Consider the following 15998-nt stretch of genomic DNA (forward strand, 5'->3'; position numbering starts at 1 on the left):
TGGGGTGGTTTTCTGTGTGGCCCTAGGTAACAGGTCCAGCGCATGCGGGCACGCAGAGTCATTCAGGCTTCTGAATGGAAGTAACCAACACACAAAGCGTTTCAGGAAACAGCAGGTCCAGGCCAGTGGCCCCAGGTCCCATGGCCAGAGAACTACCTCCAGGGATGAGACACGCTAGCCTTCAGAGATGAGTCTGCAGGCACCGAGAACCTTCCAAACCAGCCACAGCCTCTCCGTCAGGGTGGCCAGCAGTTCTGTCCCAATCATGCCCTTCCCTTCTGGAAGGCTCTTATCCAAAGGCCTCCCCAGTCTAAACTCAGATTACCTCGTGAAAAGCTCACCACTATAACACAGTAAATATTAACACAAGGGCCTTGAATCCAGGCGCTGGCTTCCCTCCAACACAAATACTCAACAATTTATTCATAAACAGCATCTCCCCATTTCCTCTTATGGCGATTATTCACCATCTTGGCTTTGCAACCTTGTGCATCCCAGAGTAGTTTGGTTCCCCGCCCCGTCTCTCTGCTCTTTCCTGGCCCGGTGTTGTGGCGGGCATCTTCCGCCCCTTGTGCTCCAGGCCCCCACACTGTCATCTTCCCGGGCTCCTTCAGGTGCAGACTGCATGGGATGGTGCAGGCACGGTGGTCAGGGTCCCGGGCTTTTGTATGGAGTCCCAGCATCGCTTCCTCTTGGGGGCACCTTGGATGACTCAGCCGCCTGTCTGAGCCTCAGTGTCCTCCTCTGTGACACAAGGCGGGCCCTGAAGCTGGCAAGTGCTTAGCCACCCCGTGCTTTGCCTCCCACGTCTTCTCAGCCCAGGTCCTTGGGGAGGGGGCGCTCTGCCAAGCGAGGTAGAATGTCAGGCGTGTAACCAAGTCTCCCTCACTGGTGGTCTGCTGAAGGGGGAGGTGGGAGCCACAAAGTCTTCTTAAATGCTACACTTGGAAGAGAGACTGTCGGCCTGGGGTGTTCTTGGTCCCCCTTTGACAAGCATGTCCTTACAGAGGGAGAGTAGGGACAAGGCTCACGTGTGGCCATCTCCACTGCAGCAGCCTCGCATGGTGCCCAGGCCCCCTGGGAGCTCTGGAAGTCGGGGAGCTCCCATTGTTTGGAGTCTGTGCGGGGTTTGGGGTGAGGCTGGCCCGCATTCCAGTTCTGGCTTCAGCGCTCACCAGTTAGACGACTAGCTAGGGGAGAGTCTATTTTGTCGAGTAATTCTTAGAATTGAATAAAACAGCCATGAGAAGCCCCTGGCGTGGTGCTTGGCACGACATAGGCTGTCAGTGAGTGGCAGACGACACCACCCTCCATGTCATCGTTGTCACGGAGTAACCTCCAACAGGAAAATGAAAGCCCTGTTTTAGTCAATGGACTATTACGCAGCCCACTTCAAGGGGGGCAGGGCGGGGCAAGATACTTGTGAAGCCTTATGTGGCAACACGGAGAAGTATTTATAGTATCAAAAGTGGGATGAAAGGAATTTTCTGTGGAAAAGAAAATCTCCTTTAATGTCATTAAAATATCTCCGCCGTAAAGGAGGAGGCAGGCGGATGTGGAGGAGCCTGGTAACCGTGGCAACTGGGAGGGCTGCCTCTTGGGCCTTTGACCCTCGGTCCTCAGCTCAGATGGGGCTCTTAGGCATGGGGTGGTGGTTTCAAGTGTGCAGAGAGAGACTGGCTCTCCTGCCAGCCCACAAGCCAAACATCTGCTCTGACCAAGCTTTGGAAGTCCCTTGCCCACAAATATGTCCCCGTCCGGGCTGGAGTTGGGCTGAGCTGCCAGCTGCTGTAAGTTTCCATCTGCGAGGCCGGCTCACGGGAGGGAGGGGACCAGGCCTCTGGTCCCTCCTCTGTGCATTCTTGTGGGGAAATGGAGTCGGGGGAGGTCCACTGTCATTTGAGACCTGAGGAACACATCTTTACGACTTCCAGAAATGTCTTCGCTTCTTTCAGTCTGTTCTCCTTTTAATCTTCTCTGGGGCCATGGCCTGGCCTGTGAGGCAGGAGCTGGGGGGCTCCTGGCAGGAATGAAAAATACGGAAGGGTGGAGATGACATTAAATGCTATGTCCTGGCTTGCTTGCTTCTTTCTTCGGTTACAAGTTTGGGGTGTAGAGAAGGGAGGAAATTCCTGGGCAGGATGACCATGCCCAGGAAATCTGTATATTTAATTTCTGAGAACATATCCTGTAGGCTCTGTGAACGCAGGGCAATGGTCTGGTAGAGCCGTTCACGGTCAGTGCATCAAGGTCTGGTGTCTGTGGGATCCATCCAGGTGGGAGGGGTTGGGAGCTGGATGCGGGGCCCCGCCGTGCGGCTGTGGAGTAGTCCAGGCTGCTGGGGTGGGCAGCTTCCTGACCACGGGATGCTTCAAAGCGCCCAAGACCCCTGGGAACCCATGGCAGGTGGGATTGGAGTGGGGCAGACAAGCCCTTTCCTTGTTCAGGACCTGCCCCTAAATTCTTTGCTGGCTGGGCTGTGAGTCCATACATCTCCACTCACCCCAACAAACAGAAGTGCACATGCCTTTGCTTTGTCCCCACCCTGCCCAGACCCCACAGGGCTGGTGACACAGAAGGACCTGGGCTGGAATCTCACTAGCAAACCAGTTAACCTCTCTGTGCCTCAGACTCCACATCTGTAAAATGGGTATAACAACCCCACCCTCTCTCACCGGTTGTTCGGGTGATTCAAAGAGATGAATGAGACTGCTGTGCAATACCAGCCCCCTTCCCCACTCCACGTACAACTCAGGGAGAGAGAGGGAGGCTGAATATTGGGGGGTTTACTTGGCCTCAGTGATTTAAAGGGCCTGCTTTGAGAGTGACAGCCAACAAGCTGGTACCTGGGATTTTCCTGTGTGACTTTTCCTCACGAAGAGGGCTGACTCTCATGGGCATTTCCCATGCTGCCACCTCTCCTAAGCACAGCGTCAGAGTGGCACTTCCAGGGACCTGCTGCTCCCGCCATGCCGCCGTTCTCCGGCTTCACCCAGCACTCAGCCCGTGGGCAGGGATTCCATACGATGACTCCGAACAGGCTTTGGCGGGAATGCTCCTCTGGTCTGGTCAGTCTGGTGGAGGGAGGAGTCGGCAGTCCGACCCTGGCATCGCTGCGGTCCCGGCTCCTCCCAAGGTTTCCAAGGTAACAGGCTGCCCAGCCTCAGGACGGAGCCGAGTGAGCGCCGGGGAGGACCACCGTGGGGTGCAGGCTGTGGAGGCTCTGAGGGTGGGGCCCCTGGCCTCTGGCTGCTGAGAGCAGAGTGTTGTGAGCTCCCGGCTGGGGCGATCAGGGCCGGGAGAGAGCGGGGGGGCTGTATTATCTGCAAATGTTCCCTGAACTCCCCGTGGGCAGTTCAAGGAATTCAAGAGTTCTGACAGTGTTCTCAAAGCTGGACGCCGGAAGCCGGGCCGGGGGAGGCCACACACGTCTAGAACACGTCCATGTTAGCATCTCGCGGACCCTCATTGGCGATATCGTTTTGGCTGAGCTTATACATCAGGTCATTTTCAACCCTCTATAGCAGTGGTTCTCAAAGGGTGGCCCCTAGCCCAGCACTGGCATCAGCCTGGGGACTTGTTGGAAGTGCTGGGTCTCAGGCCCCACCTGCACCCACTAGTCTGGGGTGGGACCCAGGCTGCTGGATTTTAGCCAGGGTGCCAGGTGCTTTTGGACATTGCCATAGTCTTCTGCAGGCTCTGAGAAGTCCAGCCTGAAAGAAACCCTGATGTCCCCTTTACACGGCCATGTGGCCCTTTAATAGCTTCATATCCATGAGCTTTCTGGGCAATAAACCTTGGGAAACAGGAAGATGGGCTTGGGGGCTGACAGAGGTTGGTTTGAACCCCACAGCCCCACCTCCTGTGGCTGGGAGCTCTACATCAGATGCTCCCTGCTTAGCACTGTCCTTGGTTCAGCAAAGGCCAGCGATGGCACTGACGCTCGCCATCAGGATGATGAAGCACGGTGTGTTACAGTCGTGCCATCAGGATGATGAAGCACGGTGTGTTACCATCGTAGCGCCAGTGCACTGCGTGGCACATGTCCCTCCTTTTGCCTCCTCTTTCACACATCACTGATTTGGAGTGTCAGTTCTATGCTTCCTCCCTGTGCCCAGGTTCTTAGGTTGAATGCTCCGGTGGCTTCTAGCCAAGTTCGTTTCCCTCCTCAGGGGAGGAGGGTTTGTGCCTGACATTTGGCTTTGGAGGCTGTCCTGCTGCCCTTTTATGAGAACAAGGGGAGCCCGGCACACAGGCCGGCCAGCACCCATGTCCCCTTGATATGCTGCCCCCTGGGTTGGGGCTGCCAGGGACACAGTCTACAGCCTGGCAGGATGTTAGTTTCCTTAATAGAATTTGCTCCCTGGCTTTGAGGAGATAAACATTGAGTTAAATACAGATAACAGGCAGGGTTCTATATTCAGCATCACACAGTAGAAAGAGTATCAGATCCGGAGTCTGACCACCCCACTCCCCCCCAGAAATGATGGGGCCTCAGACAAGCTACCTATCGTCTCTGAATCCCTGAGTCCTCACCTGCAACACATGTGTGCATAGAGTCATGTCTGACTCTTTGCAATGTCGTGGACTATAGCCCGCCAGGCTCCTCTGTCCATGGGATTCTCCAGGCAAGAATACTGGAGTGGGTTACCATGCCCTCCTCCAGGGGATCTTCCTGACCCAGGGATTGAACCTGCCTCTCTTGCATCTCCTACATTGGTAGGTGGAGTCTTTACCACTTGCGACACCTGGGAAGTCCCACCTATAATACAGGGGTTGTGAAATCCACCCACCGGGTAACGGTCTGAATTAATCCGAGACCTGAAAGCGGTGAACGTAGCATGTAGCACACAGAAGATGATCAAGGCATGTACACTTGAAATCTCATTGTCCTCTCAAGCAAAACAGCCACCCATGTGGTCTCCATCTTTAGAGGATCAACTTAGTTTCAACATTCATTCATGCATGCATCACATAATTATCAAGCACCTTCTCTGTATATTATATCAGTGGTACCTGCTGCAGAGATGGGGTGGTTTGATTTGTGGCCCTCGGTTACAGAGATGGACAAGACAGGACCTCAGTGTCTAGAGGGGGTAACGGATGTGGTCTACTAGTGACACAATTAGTTATCTAATGAAGATCGGGTTTAGGAAAAGGAAGGGGCTATGGTGCTGGAGAAGACTCTTGAGAGTCCCTTGGACTGCAAGGAGATCAAACCAGTTAATCCTAAAGGAAATAAATCCTGAATATTCATTGGAAGGACTGATGCTGAAGCTCCAGTACTTTGGCCACCTGACGCGAAGAACTGACTCATTGGAAAAGACCCTGATGCTGGGAAAGATAGAGGGGAGGAGGAAGATGGGGAGACAGAGGATAAAATGGTTGGATGGCATCATCGACTCAATGGACACGAGTTTGAACAAACTTTGGGAGATAGTGAAGGACAGGGAAGTCTGGCGTGCCGCAGTCCATGGAGTCACAAAGGGCTGGACACGACTTAGCGACTGAACAACAACTACAAGGGAAGGAAAAGTCTGTCTTCCCTAACCAGCTCAACCCACCAATATCACCTTCCTGTGGATTCTCTATTTACTGTCTGGTCTTGTTTAAATGCTTCTAAAGTTTCAGAGCCATTTCCTAGAGCTGACTGTTGCCAAGGACCTGGGATCTTAGGCTGCCTCTGCCCTACTTCCACGCTGTCCAAACATGTGGAATCCAGGATGAAATACGTTCTCAGATCAGCATTTCTCTCCTGGGAATGGCAACTGGGAGATGTCACAGACTTAAAGAAGCTGCCTTCCAATTTGGAATTCCACAGTACTTAGTTGTTAAGAGGCGATGGCTACTGGAGGGTGGATAGAGAGCAGGGCTGGGTAGGGGGCTGGTTTCTGAAAACATGGTCACTGCATGTAATTTTTAAAAATCAATTCCTGGGGTGTGAATTCTTCCTGAGAAACAGGTCTTTTCAACACCAGCACTAATTTGTGCTAAGGAAAATCAGTTTCATTCTTTTGTCTTCGAGTTCATCAGATGGCAATCCCAAATGAATGTGCCCATGGGGTGGGCGTTGGAAATGCAGGATGCAGGTTTCGGATAGCAAGTGTGAGTTACAGAGAAGAGAGACCCCTTCTTGATGTAGTGACAGCATCATTTGGGTGGGTATTTCCCTGGGGTTCCTGGCTCACGTGGGTGACTCTTGCCTGTTGCCAGCAAGGCAGGTGATTTGCTTGATGGACTGGGACTCATGTTTCCAATGTCACGTAGAGTCACAGGGCCTCTTGACTGATGGGGGTTGGGGTTGGGGGTCCCATGAAACTTAGCAGATAGCCCCACGTGGCCCCCAGTCTCAAGCCCACCACTGTTCTCTATGGCCCTTGGAGTAAAGTCCTAAGTCTATGACATCCCAGTATGGGGACAGGGTCCTCTGCTTGTTTAATTTCCTGGATCTCGGCAGACAGTACAGGCTAATGGATCCTTGAGTGATGGATGGATGGAGTGCATGACTCTTCAGGAAATGTGCCTCTGCTGACCTTGCCAGCCCCCCAGTACCACACCATCAGCCACCTGGCACTTCATTCAGTCCTTTGACTGTGCTGTGCTCTGAGACTCTCACCTCTTTTAGGGCATGCTCACCTCTTGAAGGCAACACAGGCCTCCCCTGAAGAGCCCAAAGGCCTGGGGGACTCCTAGTGACTCTTGCAAGGCCAGAGGGGGCCTCCCCTCCTCCCCCAAGCCCACCCTCACCATCGAGCAAGGAGAGATACCCTTTCTCTGAGCTGGTGGGGTCTGCTTGTCTGTGACCGCCTCTGGACCATGACCACAGATGGATGCAGGAATGAAGGAACAGGGCCTGGAGCTGGGGCCCTAACCCTGCAGCCCTGACCTGGGCATTTTCATCCAGACCCGAGGCATGAATGGATGGATGGACGGAGGGGTGGGAGAGACTTACGTATTCCTTGGACGGGTCACCGATGCTGCCGTTGGTGGTCGGGGGCGCGGTCTCGGCTCCCTCAGGCTTCTCCTGCTGCTTCCCCTCCTCCTTGGGCAAGCCGCCCTGCCCGGGGAGGGCCACCTCGCCCACACCTAGGGCCTCGCTCTTATACTGCTTCACAAACTCTTCCATCACTTTCAGCTCGTTCTCCAAAAGTCCGCGGCAGCGAGAGGGGTCCTGATCGTAGATGGGGAGCTGGTGCATGAGCTGGCGCCGGCGGTAGAGGGCGCCCTCGGTGCCGGTCACCGGCTGCTTCTCCTTGGGGATGAGCTCCATGTACTGCAGGCCCTGGGGAGGGGGAGACCCAGCACCGTGATTCCCATGCACCCGGGCATGGGAGATCTGAGCCCTGGCAAGACCTGTGGTTTCCTGCAGGTTTCCGGAAAACCCAAGGATTAGTCTCAAGGAAGAAAAGGGGTGAATTTTGGGGGAACACCCAAGGGAGGCCTGAACAAGCTTCCACTCTCCCCCAAGCCGTAACCACAGCTTCACATGCTTGATGAGAATGGGATAATTTCAGTAGACTTTCATTTTAGATCCGCCGGCTCTGCAACATGGATTTTGTTTCCTTAAAAACAGAAGATTTTTACCTCGTTTACCTCATGGCAATGCTTCTTATAAAAAAAAATTTTTTTTAAATCGCTTTTCTTAGCAAAGTATAATTAAATCCTTATAGGCAGAAGGCATTTCATGGTTTATTAATTTTAAAATATGCAAGGGCCCCTTCTAATAGTAGAATCGACAAGGTCTCAGGTCAATAACATTTCCACACTGATAAGGCTGGGATAGATGGTAGACCATCTGACTATAAATATGGCCATGGATAACTGTCCGATTGGCCTTTCATTAGTTTGCTGGCTTGCTTTTCTTTAAAATGAGTAGAAATCTTACACTTGGGTGGGTCCCAGGTATGGGGAGATAAAGGTCAAGGCCACACAGATTGAGAAAGTGTGAAACGAATATTGTTTATACTCTGCTACTGTTTGCCACCTCTGTGCCCAACCCTGACCCTAACCCTCCCACCGGATGGCCTGATGCCCATGGCCCGTGGCTGCTGCCTTCTGTGGAAGCATTGCCTGGTGCCAGGATGCCCAGGCCCTGGGTCTCTGTGTGGCTCCCACCTTCTAGGGCCTGCACCCCTCCCTGCTTGACTTTATAAATCAACCCTGTGTTTGAGACCGTGTGTGTGACCTGCAGAGCTAAGGGGTGCCTGGCTGGCATCCTGGAGACAGAGACCTACTTTTCCTGTTGCAGCTTAAAGCCCCAGCTGGGTACCAGCTCTCTGCCTTTGCACTGACAAGGCCCCAGCATCTGGTTGCTGCTGGTGTGTGTTTCGTGATCCTGGCTGACTTGAGGCCTATGCTACCACTCCCTACTCACTCACACATGGCAGACATTAATAATCAACCCCAATGAAGGTCTCAGAACCCACCTCAGCATAGCTCTCAGACAGTTGCCATCATTGGCATGGACTTGGGAAGGGGGCGATGGAAAGAGAGATTGGGTCAGAATCAGCAGTCTCCCTAGGAAGCCAACCAAGGTCATGTTCCCAAAACCTTTAGCAAGAGGCCTTTTCTCAGATCAGTTGGGAAGACTGCGTTAGGTCCTAAACCAATATTTGGTGTAAGACTGGATGACCTTTCTGAATCATTTGGTGCTTTGCCCTCCGGTGGAGAATTCTTGGGGAAGAGGTTCCCAGAATCAGGCTTTACCAGGAGACAAATCAAGGATCAGAGAGAAAAGTGGAGGAGAAAGGTGCTCTTTCCCAGGGTTGGGCAGTAGGAGACACACGGACTCTGAGGTCAGAAGGCCCAGTCCCGATTTTGCTTTTCCTGATCTTCTCCAGCTGTCAGACAAGGACAGTAAATGGGCTTCACATTCCATGCAAATCCTGGTCAGTCCTGGCAGCCTAGAGTGCGGTGTTGAGAAGGATGCTGAGGTCCAATAGGGCTCAGTGGGAAACTGATCAGTGGGAGGCTGAGCAGTGGTGTCTGCCCTGGGTTCAGGGGCAGATGATGGCACACGAGAGTGCCAGGCCTGCATGGACTCCTCCACAGGCTCTGTTTGCTCCTCTGTAAAATGGGAGCAATAATGCACCCCCTCCCCCAGATGGCTCAGATGGTAAGGAATCCGCCTACCAATGCTGGAGACCTGGGTTCTTCTATCCCTGGGTTGGGAAGATCCCCTGGAGTAGGAAATGGCAACCCACTTCAGTATCCTTGCCTGGGAAATCTCGTGGACAGAGGACCCTGGCGGACCACAGTCCATGGGGTTGCAAAGAGTCAGACACAACTGAGCGACTAACACTTTCCGTGCATGTATAGCTCTTAGCATAGCGCCTGGCTCACAGTATGTACTCAATAAATACTAGCAATTAGGTTTATCATGACTTTAGTCTTTAAAAGCTCAAGCATTTCTCTGGTTTTTATTCTGGTTGGGAAGGGTGATAAAGAGCAAGATTCAGGCCATTTCCAAAATGTAATCTGTCCCGATCACTTGGTAATTTAAGGAAAAGTCGGAAGGGTGAGTGGGAGGAGAGTCATCCAATCTCAGAAATGCGACTTGCTCAGGCAGGCCAGACACAGGGCAGACAGAAGGGCCTTTATCCCGTGCGGTTTTATGAGCCGGCATTAATCACGGCCCGACGATGCCTTCCTCTGATTAGGCTGGGGCCGAAGCATTTGAGGTTTTCACCGGCCAGTTCCTGTCGCCCACAGCCGGCTCTTTTATGAGCTTCTTGCTTTAGTTTCCACTAACATCTTGAAGACCCAGTGATGGTTCACCCAGGCCCAGGCGCTGGAGGCAGACCTGTGTTTTGAACCACCGGAACCCGACACTGCTGTTGTTCAATGCCTCCCTCTGTGGCCCCCGACCTGCCCCTGCCTATCCCCTCATGCTGGCAAAGGGCAGTGAACCATTCTGTGTCCCCTCACAGGTAAACTGACCCCTACCTCACCGGGTGGCTAAGCTCAGGCACCTCATGCATGCTGAAGTGTTCTTTGAAAGTATGCTTCTCAAAAAGCAAAGCTTATAAAAAAAAAACCAAACTTTGTCTCTCTTTGCTTTATCTAGAAGGGATTTCTGCACCCCTCCTTCCTTAAACTCCAGGCTTGAACCTTCTATGGTAAAGAATCAAGGTTTGTTTGGGGGTTCTGTTGGGTGGTTTGGATCGCAGGACGATCTGTGGGCTCACTGTGCCTGGTGAGACGGTTCTCAGGCCACAGGAGGCTGTGCACACAAGAGCTTTGTTTGGCCATCACGCACTTGGGTGTCAGTTGCCACAGAGGTTTCCCGATATTTATTCTCCATTCCCGCACTTCTGTTTGTGGGCCACTCACAAGGGTTTTTACGGAGCAGGTCCAGCCCACTCACTGACCACTTGTGGTGTGTCACTGGCTGGGAGGTCACGTGGGCATAAATACTCATCAAGCCCGCTGCACGCTCTGTGCAGTGTGAGGCGAAGGATGCACCATGCACAGGACATGTGTGCGTATGCTCTGGGTGATAATGAAGCATAGGCTTGCATGAGGCAAGGACAGCTTGAAATAAGAGCTTCTAAGGATATACCTATGGCTGTTCATGTTGAGGTTTGACAGAAACAGCAAAATTCTGTAAAGCAATTATCCCTCAATAAAAAATAAATAAATTAAAAAAAAGAGCTTCTAAGGATACCATGGAGAATGGAGAGAGAGAGAAAAAAATTTTAGTGGGATGAGTGACGTCAACTGTAGATGGGGTAGTATGGTGAGGCCCGTCTGAGGCTTGATTGACAGAAGGACCCAGCTATACAGAGAGCCAGGAAAGGATGTTTCAAGTAGAGGAAACAGCATGTGCAAACCCTGCGGAGGGCAGGAGCCTAGAGTGGTCCAGGGCAGGAAGGCAGGAGGTCAGCGCACTGCCCGGTACTGAGTGAGGGGGCAAGGCAGGAGCTGCGGGAGGAGCCTGCAGGGCCAGGGCCGCACAGGACTGGAAAGGCACTTCTTTTCTCCCAGGAGAGATGGGATTCAATGGCAGGTCTGCATTGCTAACCTTGTAGGGCTTTTTAAAATCTCATTAACCTGTAGAAATCACCCAGGTCCTTGCTACTTCAGATGTGGTCTAGGAGCTGGCAGCCTCAGCATGACCTGGGAGCTTGGCACACCAGCCCCGAGCCTGCTGGATGTGTTTCTGCAAGCTCTCCAGATAGTTTCTGCACTTGTGGAAATCTGAGGGGCACTAGCCCACTGCTCTGGGTCTTGAAGGGGCCTGCATGGGATGCTACCTGGGGCTTCATTTAAGTCCTCATGTCTGATGATTCTGACCCTGCTGTCTGGAGCTTCCCAACTTAACTGCCTGGGGTAAGGCCTGTTCACAGGGACCTTCCTTGGGTCCTTTTAGTTGGAAGCTGAAGGGGGGTGACTTGTGCAAATCACCTGCTCTCTCTAGGCTTTGTCCTTCTCTGGGTGCCATTTCCCCAGAGTTATGTAAAGTAAACTGGCATAACTCCCTTCTAAGCCCAGGAGTTAGGGAGAAGAGAGGAGTGTTCCTGTGTTCTCCCCTAGCCTTGCAAAGGGCACATCCCAGATCACTCTGAGGGAAAATGAACAACTTGTGGATGAAGAAAAGCACTCTGAGAATTCTGAAGGATAAAGCATCCTCTATTCAGAAGCAGAGAGCCCAAAGGGAACCATAAGCAACTGTGTAATGCAGCTGGAATTCCCATGAACACCTCTACCCATTTCATGGATGAGGAAAAATGAGGCCCAGATAGTTTTCACTTCAAGAACCCAGAGGTAGGAGCAGCTATGAAACCATAGCTATTCCTACCATTCTTATAACCTTGCACCTGTGTTCCCTTGTCTTTGACATTCAGGAACCCATGGCATGACTCCTATTTACAAGAGAAAGGAAATAACCACTTGGTTGCAGGAAGCTGTCTTACCAGTTTCTGGGTGACTCCAGGGGGAGCCCACTCATAGGTGATGGTGTCAAAGGTGGGATCTTTCCCTGTGGCAATGGGGTTGGTCATGATCATCCGGTTCCTCTTGTAAATCCGGATGCCGTCCCCGCCTTTCACCCGGGCTGTGAGCGTGGAATACTTGGAGTCCATCAGCAAGCGGCCAATTTTCCGATCATCTTCCAGGTCAGAGCTCAAGCAGTGGTCCTCTTGGCTGCATTTGCATGACTTGCATATTTTCCTGAGGGGTGGGATGGGGACAAGTGAGATCAACCTCCAGAAAAGAGAGGCAGAGTCTCCCGCTGGCAGCATCTACGCTTTGGAAAGCAAGCGCAAAGTTTAACTTTAGTAACTTGAAAAGGTTAGCAGCAGACAAATGGTAACTGGAGACCAAAAGGCCTTTGGAATCAGCACCTCAATGTCTTCCTATCAATCTGTCTCTGGGGAATTTGGTATGACTTTTGTTGGTAAAAAGAACAGCACAATTTTTCTCTTGAGAAATTTTCCACTGCATTGGGGTGGCAAAGGCTGGTTCATCATTGGAGATGTTCTAGGTCAGGAATCTTCACAGCCTGTGGGCTGAACCTGGCCCACAACTTGCTTCTGTAAATAAAGTTTTATTGGAACACAGCCATGCCTATTCATTTACTGTGGTCTGTGGCTGCGTTTGGGTGGCAGCAGCAAGTGAGTAATTACAAAAGAGATCAGAGGCCTGCAGAGCCTAAAATATCTGCTATCTGGCCCTTTATTTTAAAAAGTCTGCTGATTCTTGCTGTAAAGAATTATTGAAATTGTCTCCCAAGATTCATGAGTCTCAGAGCTTCAGCAATTTGTAAACACTTTAGCACTCATCCTGAAGTTAAAATACAGCTGGAAGTTTTCTTCAAGAAACTGGTGGACAGGACTTGGGGGGAAAGAGGATGAGCTTAAACCCCTCCGGCTGGAGAGATTGACATCCATTGGCAAGGCTTCGTCTTGGGGCTGGAAGAAGAAAAGCGTCCTGGGGAGGCTTCATAGGCTGACTTGAAAGCCTGATGCTTCCCTCTGACAATTAAAAACAAAAGCAGTTGGCAGCTTTGTGTCATGCTGTTAAGGTTTAGCTATCCAGAATTCCCAGAGTGAGAGGAAAAGCGCTCCCCTCCCTTCCTGGCCGGGTCCCCTTAGGCAGGCTGCATCTCAGATGCTGGAACACACGCGATGTAGATAGAGCTTGTTAGGTCAAGCGAACTGCATCACGACCTCGGTGGGGCGGGGCGGGGCTCAGCGGGGAGATGTCAGGGCAGTTGCCTGCGCGCTTCACAGCCAGGCTTGCTCAGAGGAAGCCTCCCTTTCTCTTCGAAATGCAGGAGATTGATGCATTTAATCAGTTAGCACAAATTTTGATTGTGGGGCTCTGGGAAGCTTACCTTGATGCTCTACATCAGTGGTTCGCAACCACGGTCAGAACTGTCCCCAGGGGGCATATGGCACTATCTGGAGACACTTTTTTTTTTTAATTATTGGAGTATAGTTAATTTACACTGTTGTGTTTCTGCTGTATGGCAAAGTGAATCAGTTATACATATGGATGGGCATATAGCCACTCTTTTTTTTTTTTTTTTTTAAAGATTCTTTTAGATTCTTTTCTCATATAGGCCATTACAGAGTACTGAGTAGAGTTCCCTGTGCTATACAGCAGGTTCTTATTAGTTATTTATTTTATATATCATAGTGTATATATATCAGTCCTAGTATCCCAATTTATCCCTCCCCCAACCTTATCCCCAGGTAATCATAGTTTGTTTTCTACATCCGTGACCCTATTTCTGTTTTGTAAATAAGTTCATTTGTACCTTTTTCTTTAGGTTCCACATATAAGCAACATCATATGATATTTGCCTTTCTCTGTCTGGTTTACTTCATTCAGTACAACAATCTTTAGGTCCGTCCATGTTGCTGCAGATGGCATTATTTTTTTATGGCTGAGCATGGAGACATTCTGGAGAAGGAAATGGCAACCCACTCCAGTGTTCTTGCCTGGAGAATCCTGTGGACAGAGGAGCCTGGCAGGCTACAGTCCATGGGGTCGGAAGAGTCAGACATGACTCAGCGACTAAACCATGGAGACATTTTTGATCGTCCCAATGGGGGGCTCTGGTGTCTGGGTAGGGGCCAGGGTTACTGCTAAACATCTTACAATACACAGGACAGCTCCCTCCACAGCAGACAACCATCCAGCCCCTACTGTTGGTAGTGCTGAGGTAGAGAACCCCTAGCCTGATATGAAGAGAAGGAGGCCCCATCGCAGCCTTCAAGGAGACTGCAGTGGGGATGGGAGAGAGAGAGAAGATCAGGTGGAAACTGTAACGTATGGTAGAATCAGGTTGGGCCATGAGAGTTGCATATACTCTGGGGTGGTTCTGCTGCCTGGACCAGTTCCCCCAAGAAGTCAGGATGTGGCACATGGAAAAGTGCTCATCGGTGATGAGTTTGGAGGACAGTGGGTTATAGAAAGTTAAACACATTTCTTCAGTGCAAGGCTTGCTTCTTGTTTTTAACGCACGGTGTGCAGTGTGGTGTTCAGGAGAAGAGAAGGAAGCCTTTTAAGCGTTATTTGGGGAGAAGCTTCCAGTTTGCATTCAGTGGGCTGCCATTTCAGTCAGTCCAGTTCAGTCACTCAGTCGTGTCCAGCTCTTTGCGACTCCATGGACTGCAGCATGCCAGGCCTCCCTGTCCATCACCAACTCCTGGACCTTGCTCAGACTCGTGTCCATCGAGTCAGTAGTGCCATCCAACCATCTCATCCTCTGTCATCCCCTTCTCCTCCTGCCTGCAGTCTTTCCAGCATCAGGGTGTTTTCCAGTGAGTCGACTCTTCACATCAGGTGGCCAAAGTACTGGAGCTTCACCTTCAGCATCAGTCCTTCCAATGAATATTCAGGACTGTTTTCCTTTAGGATTGACTGGTTTGATTTCCTTGCAGTCCAAGGGATTCTCAAGGGTTTTCTACAACACCACAGTTCAAAAGCAACACATCTTTGGCGCTCAGCTTTCTTTATGGTCCAATTCTCACATCCATACATGACTACAGAAAAAAACCATAGCTTTGACTATACAGACCTTTGTTAGCAAAGTAACATCTCTGCTTTTTAATATGCTGTCTAGGTTTGTCATAGCTTTTCTTCCAAGGAGCCAGTGTCTTTTAATTTCATGGCTGCAATCACCATCTGCAGTGATTTTGGAGCCCAAGTAAATAAAGTCTGTCACTCTTTCCATTGTTTCCCCATCTATTTGCCATGAAGTGATGGGACCAGATGCCATGATCTTAGTTTTTTGAATGTTGAGTTTTAAGCCAGCTTTTTCACTGTCCTCTTTCACTTTTATCAAGAGGCTCTTTAGTTCCTCTTCACTTTAAAGTGGTTTTATTTGCATATCTGAGGTTATTGATATTTCTCCTGGGAATCTTGATTCCAGCTTGTGCTTCATCCAGCCCGGGATTTTGCATGTCATTTGGGACATGTTAAAATCTGCACGCTCAATGATAACTTCAGGGAAATTATCTCTACAGATAAATTAGCACCCTAAAGATGGTAGGTAGCAAATGCAAGAAGGCTTTTCTTTTCATTCTCATGAGAAGGGGTTGCTTGTTTTATGTAACTGGAGCATTTTATTCATGACCAATGGGCTTCCCAGGTGGCTCAGTGGTAAAGAATCCACCTGCCAATGCAAGTGATGCAGGAGACGTGGGTTAGATGCCTGAGTCAGGAAAATCCCCTGGAGAAGGAAGTGGCAACCCACGCCAGTGTTCCTGCCTGGGAACTCCCATGGGCAGAGGAGCCTGGCGGGCTACAGTCCACGGGGCCATGAAGACTCGAGCATGACGAGCGACTGAGCACACGTGCACATGCATGACCAACGGTGTTCTCTGTGAGCCAGGCGTGGCGGAGACTCCTTCTTTAAGGAGGCTGGTGAGGGCACTTTTGGTTTATGGGGGTGAGGCGGCAGCAGAGCCGGAAGTGGAGAGAGGAGGAAGAGGAAGGAAGGGAAGGGAAGCCCAGAGTCCCATGGGGTCCTCTGACATCCGCAAACC

At 51.0% G+C, this 15998-nt stretch overlaps 1 protein-coding gene across 1 annotated transcript in view; it reads right to left on the reverse strand.

The window, feature by feature from the left end:
• The window catches only part of LMCD1 (LIM and cysteine rich domains 1), a 56991-nt gene that overhangs the window by 9173 nt on the left and 31820 nt on the right, over positions 1-15998 (reverse strand). Inside the window, exons 3-4 of the mRNA XM_006070770.4 lie at positions 11916-12171; positions 6953-7282 (exon numbers count right to left, since the gene is read on the reverse strand). Coding sequence (XP_006070832.3) covers positions 6953-7282; positions 11916-12171 — 586 coding nt within the window. The remainder of the gene's footprint in view (positions 1-6952; positions 7283-11915; positions 12172-15998) is intronic.

Source organism: Bubalus bubalis, chromosome 21, assembly GCF_019923935.1.
Source record: "Bubalus bubalis isolate 160015118507 breed Murrah chromosome 21, NDDB_SH_1, whole genome shotgun sequence".
NCBI classification, from domain to species: Eukaryota; Metazoa; Chordata; class Mammalia; order Artiodactyla; family Bovidae; genus Bubalus; species Bubalus bubalis.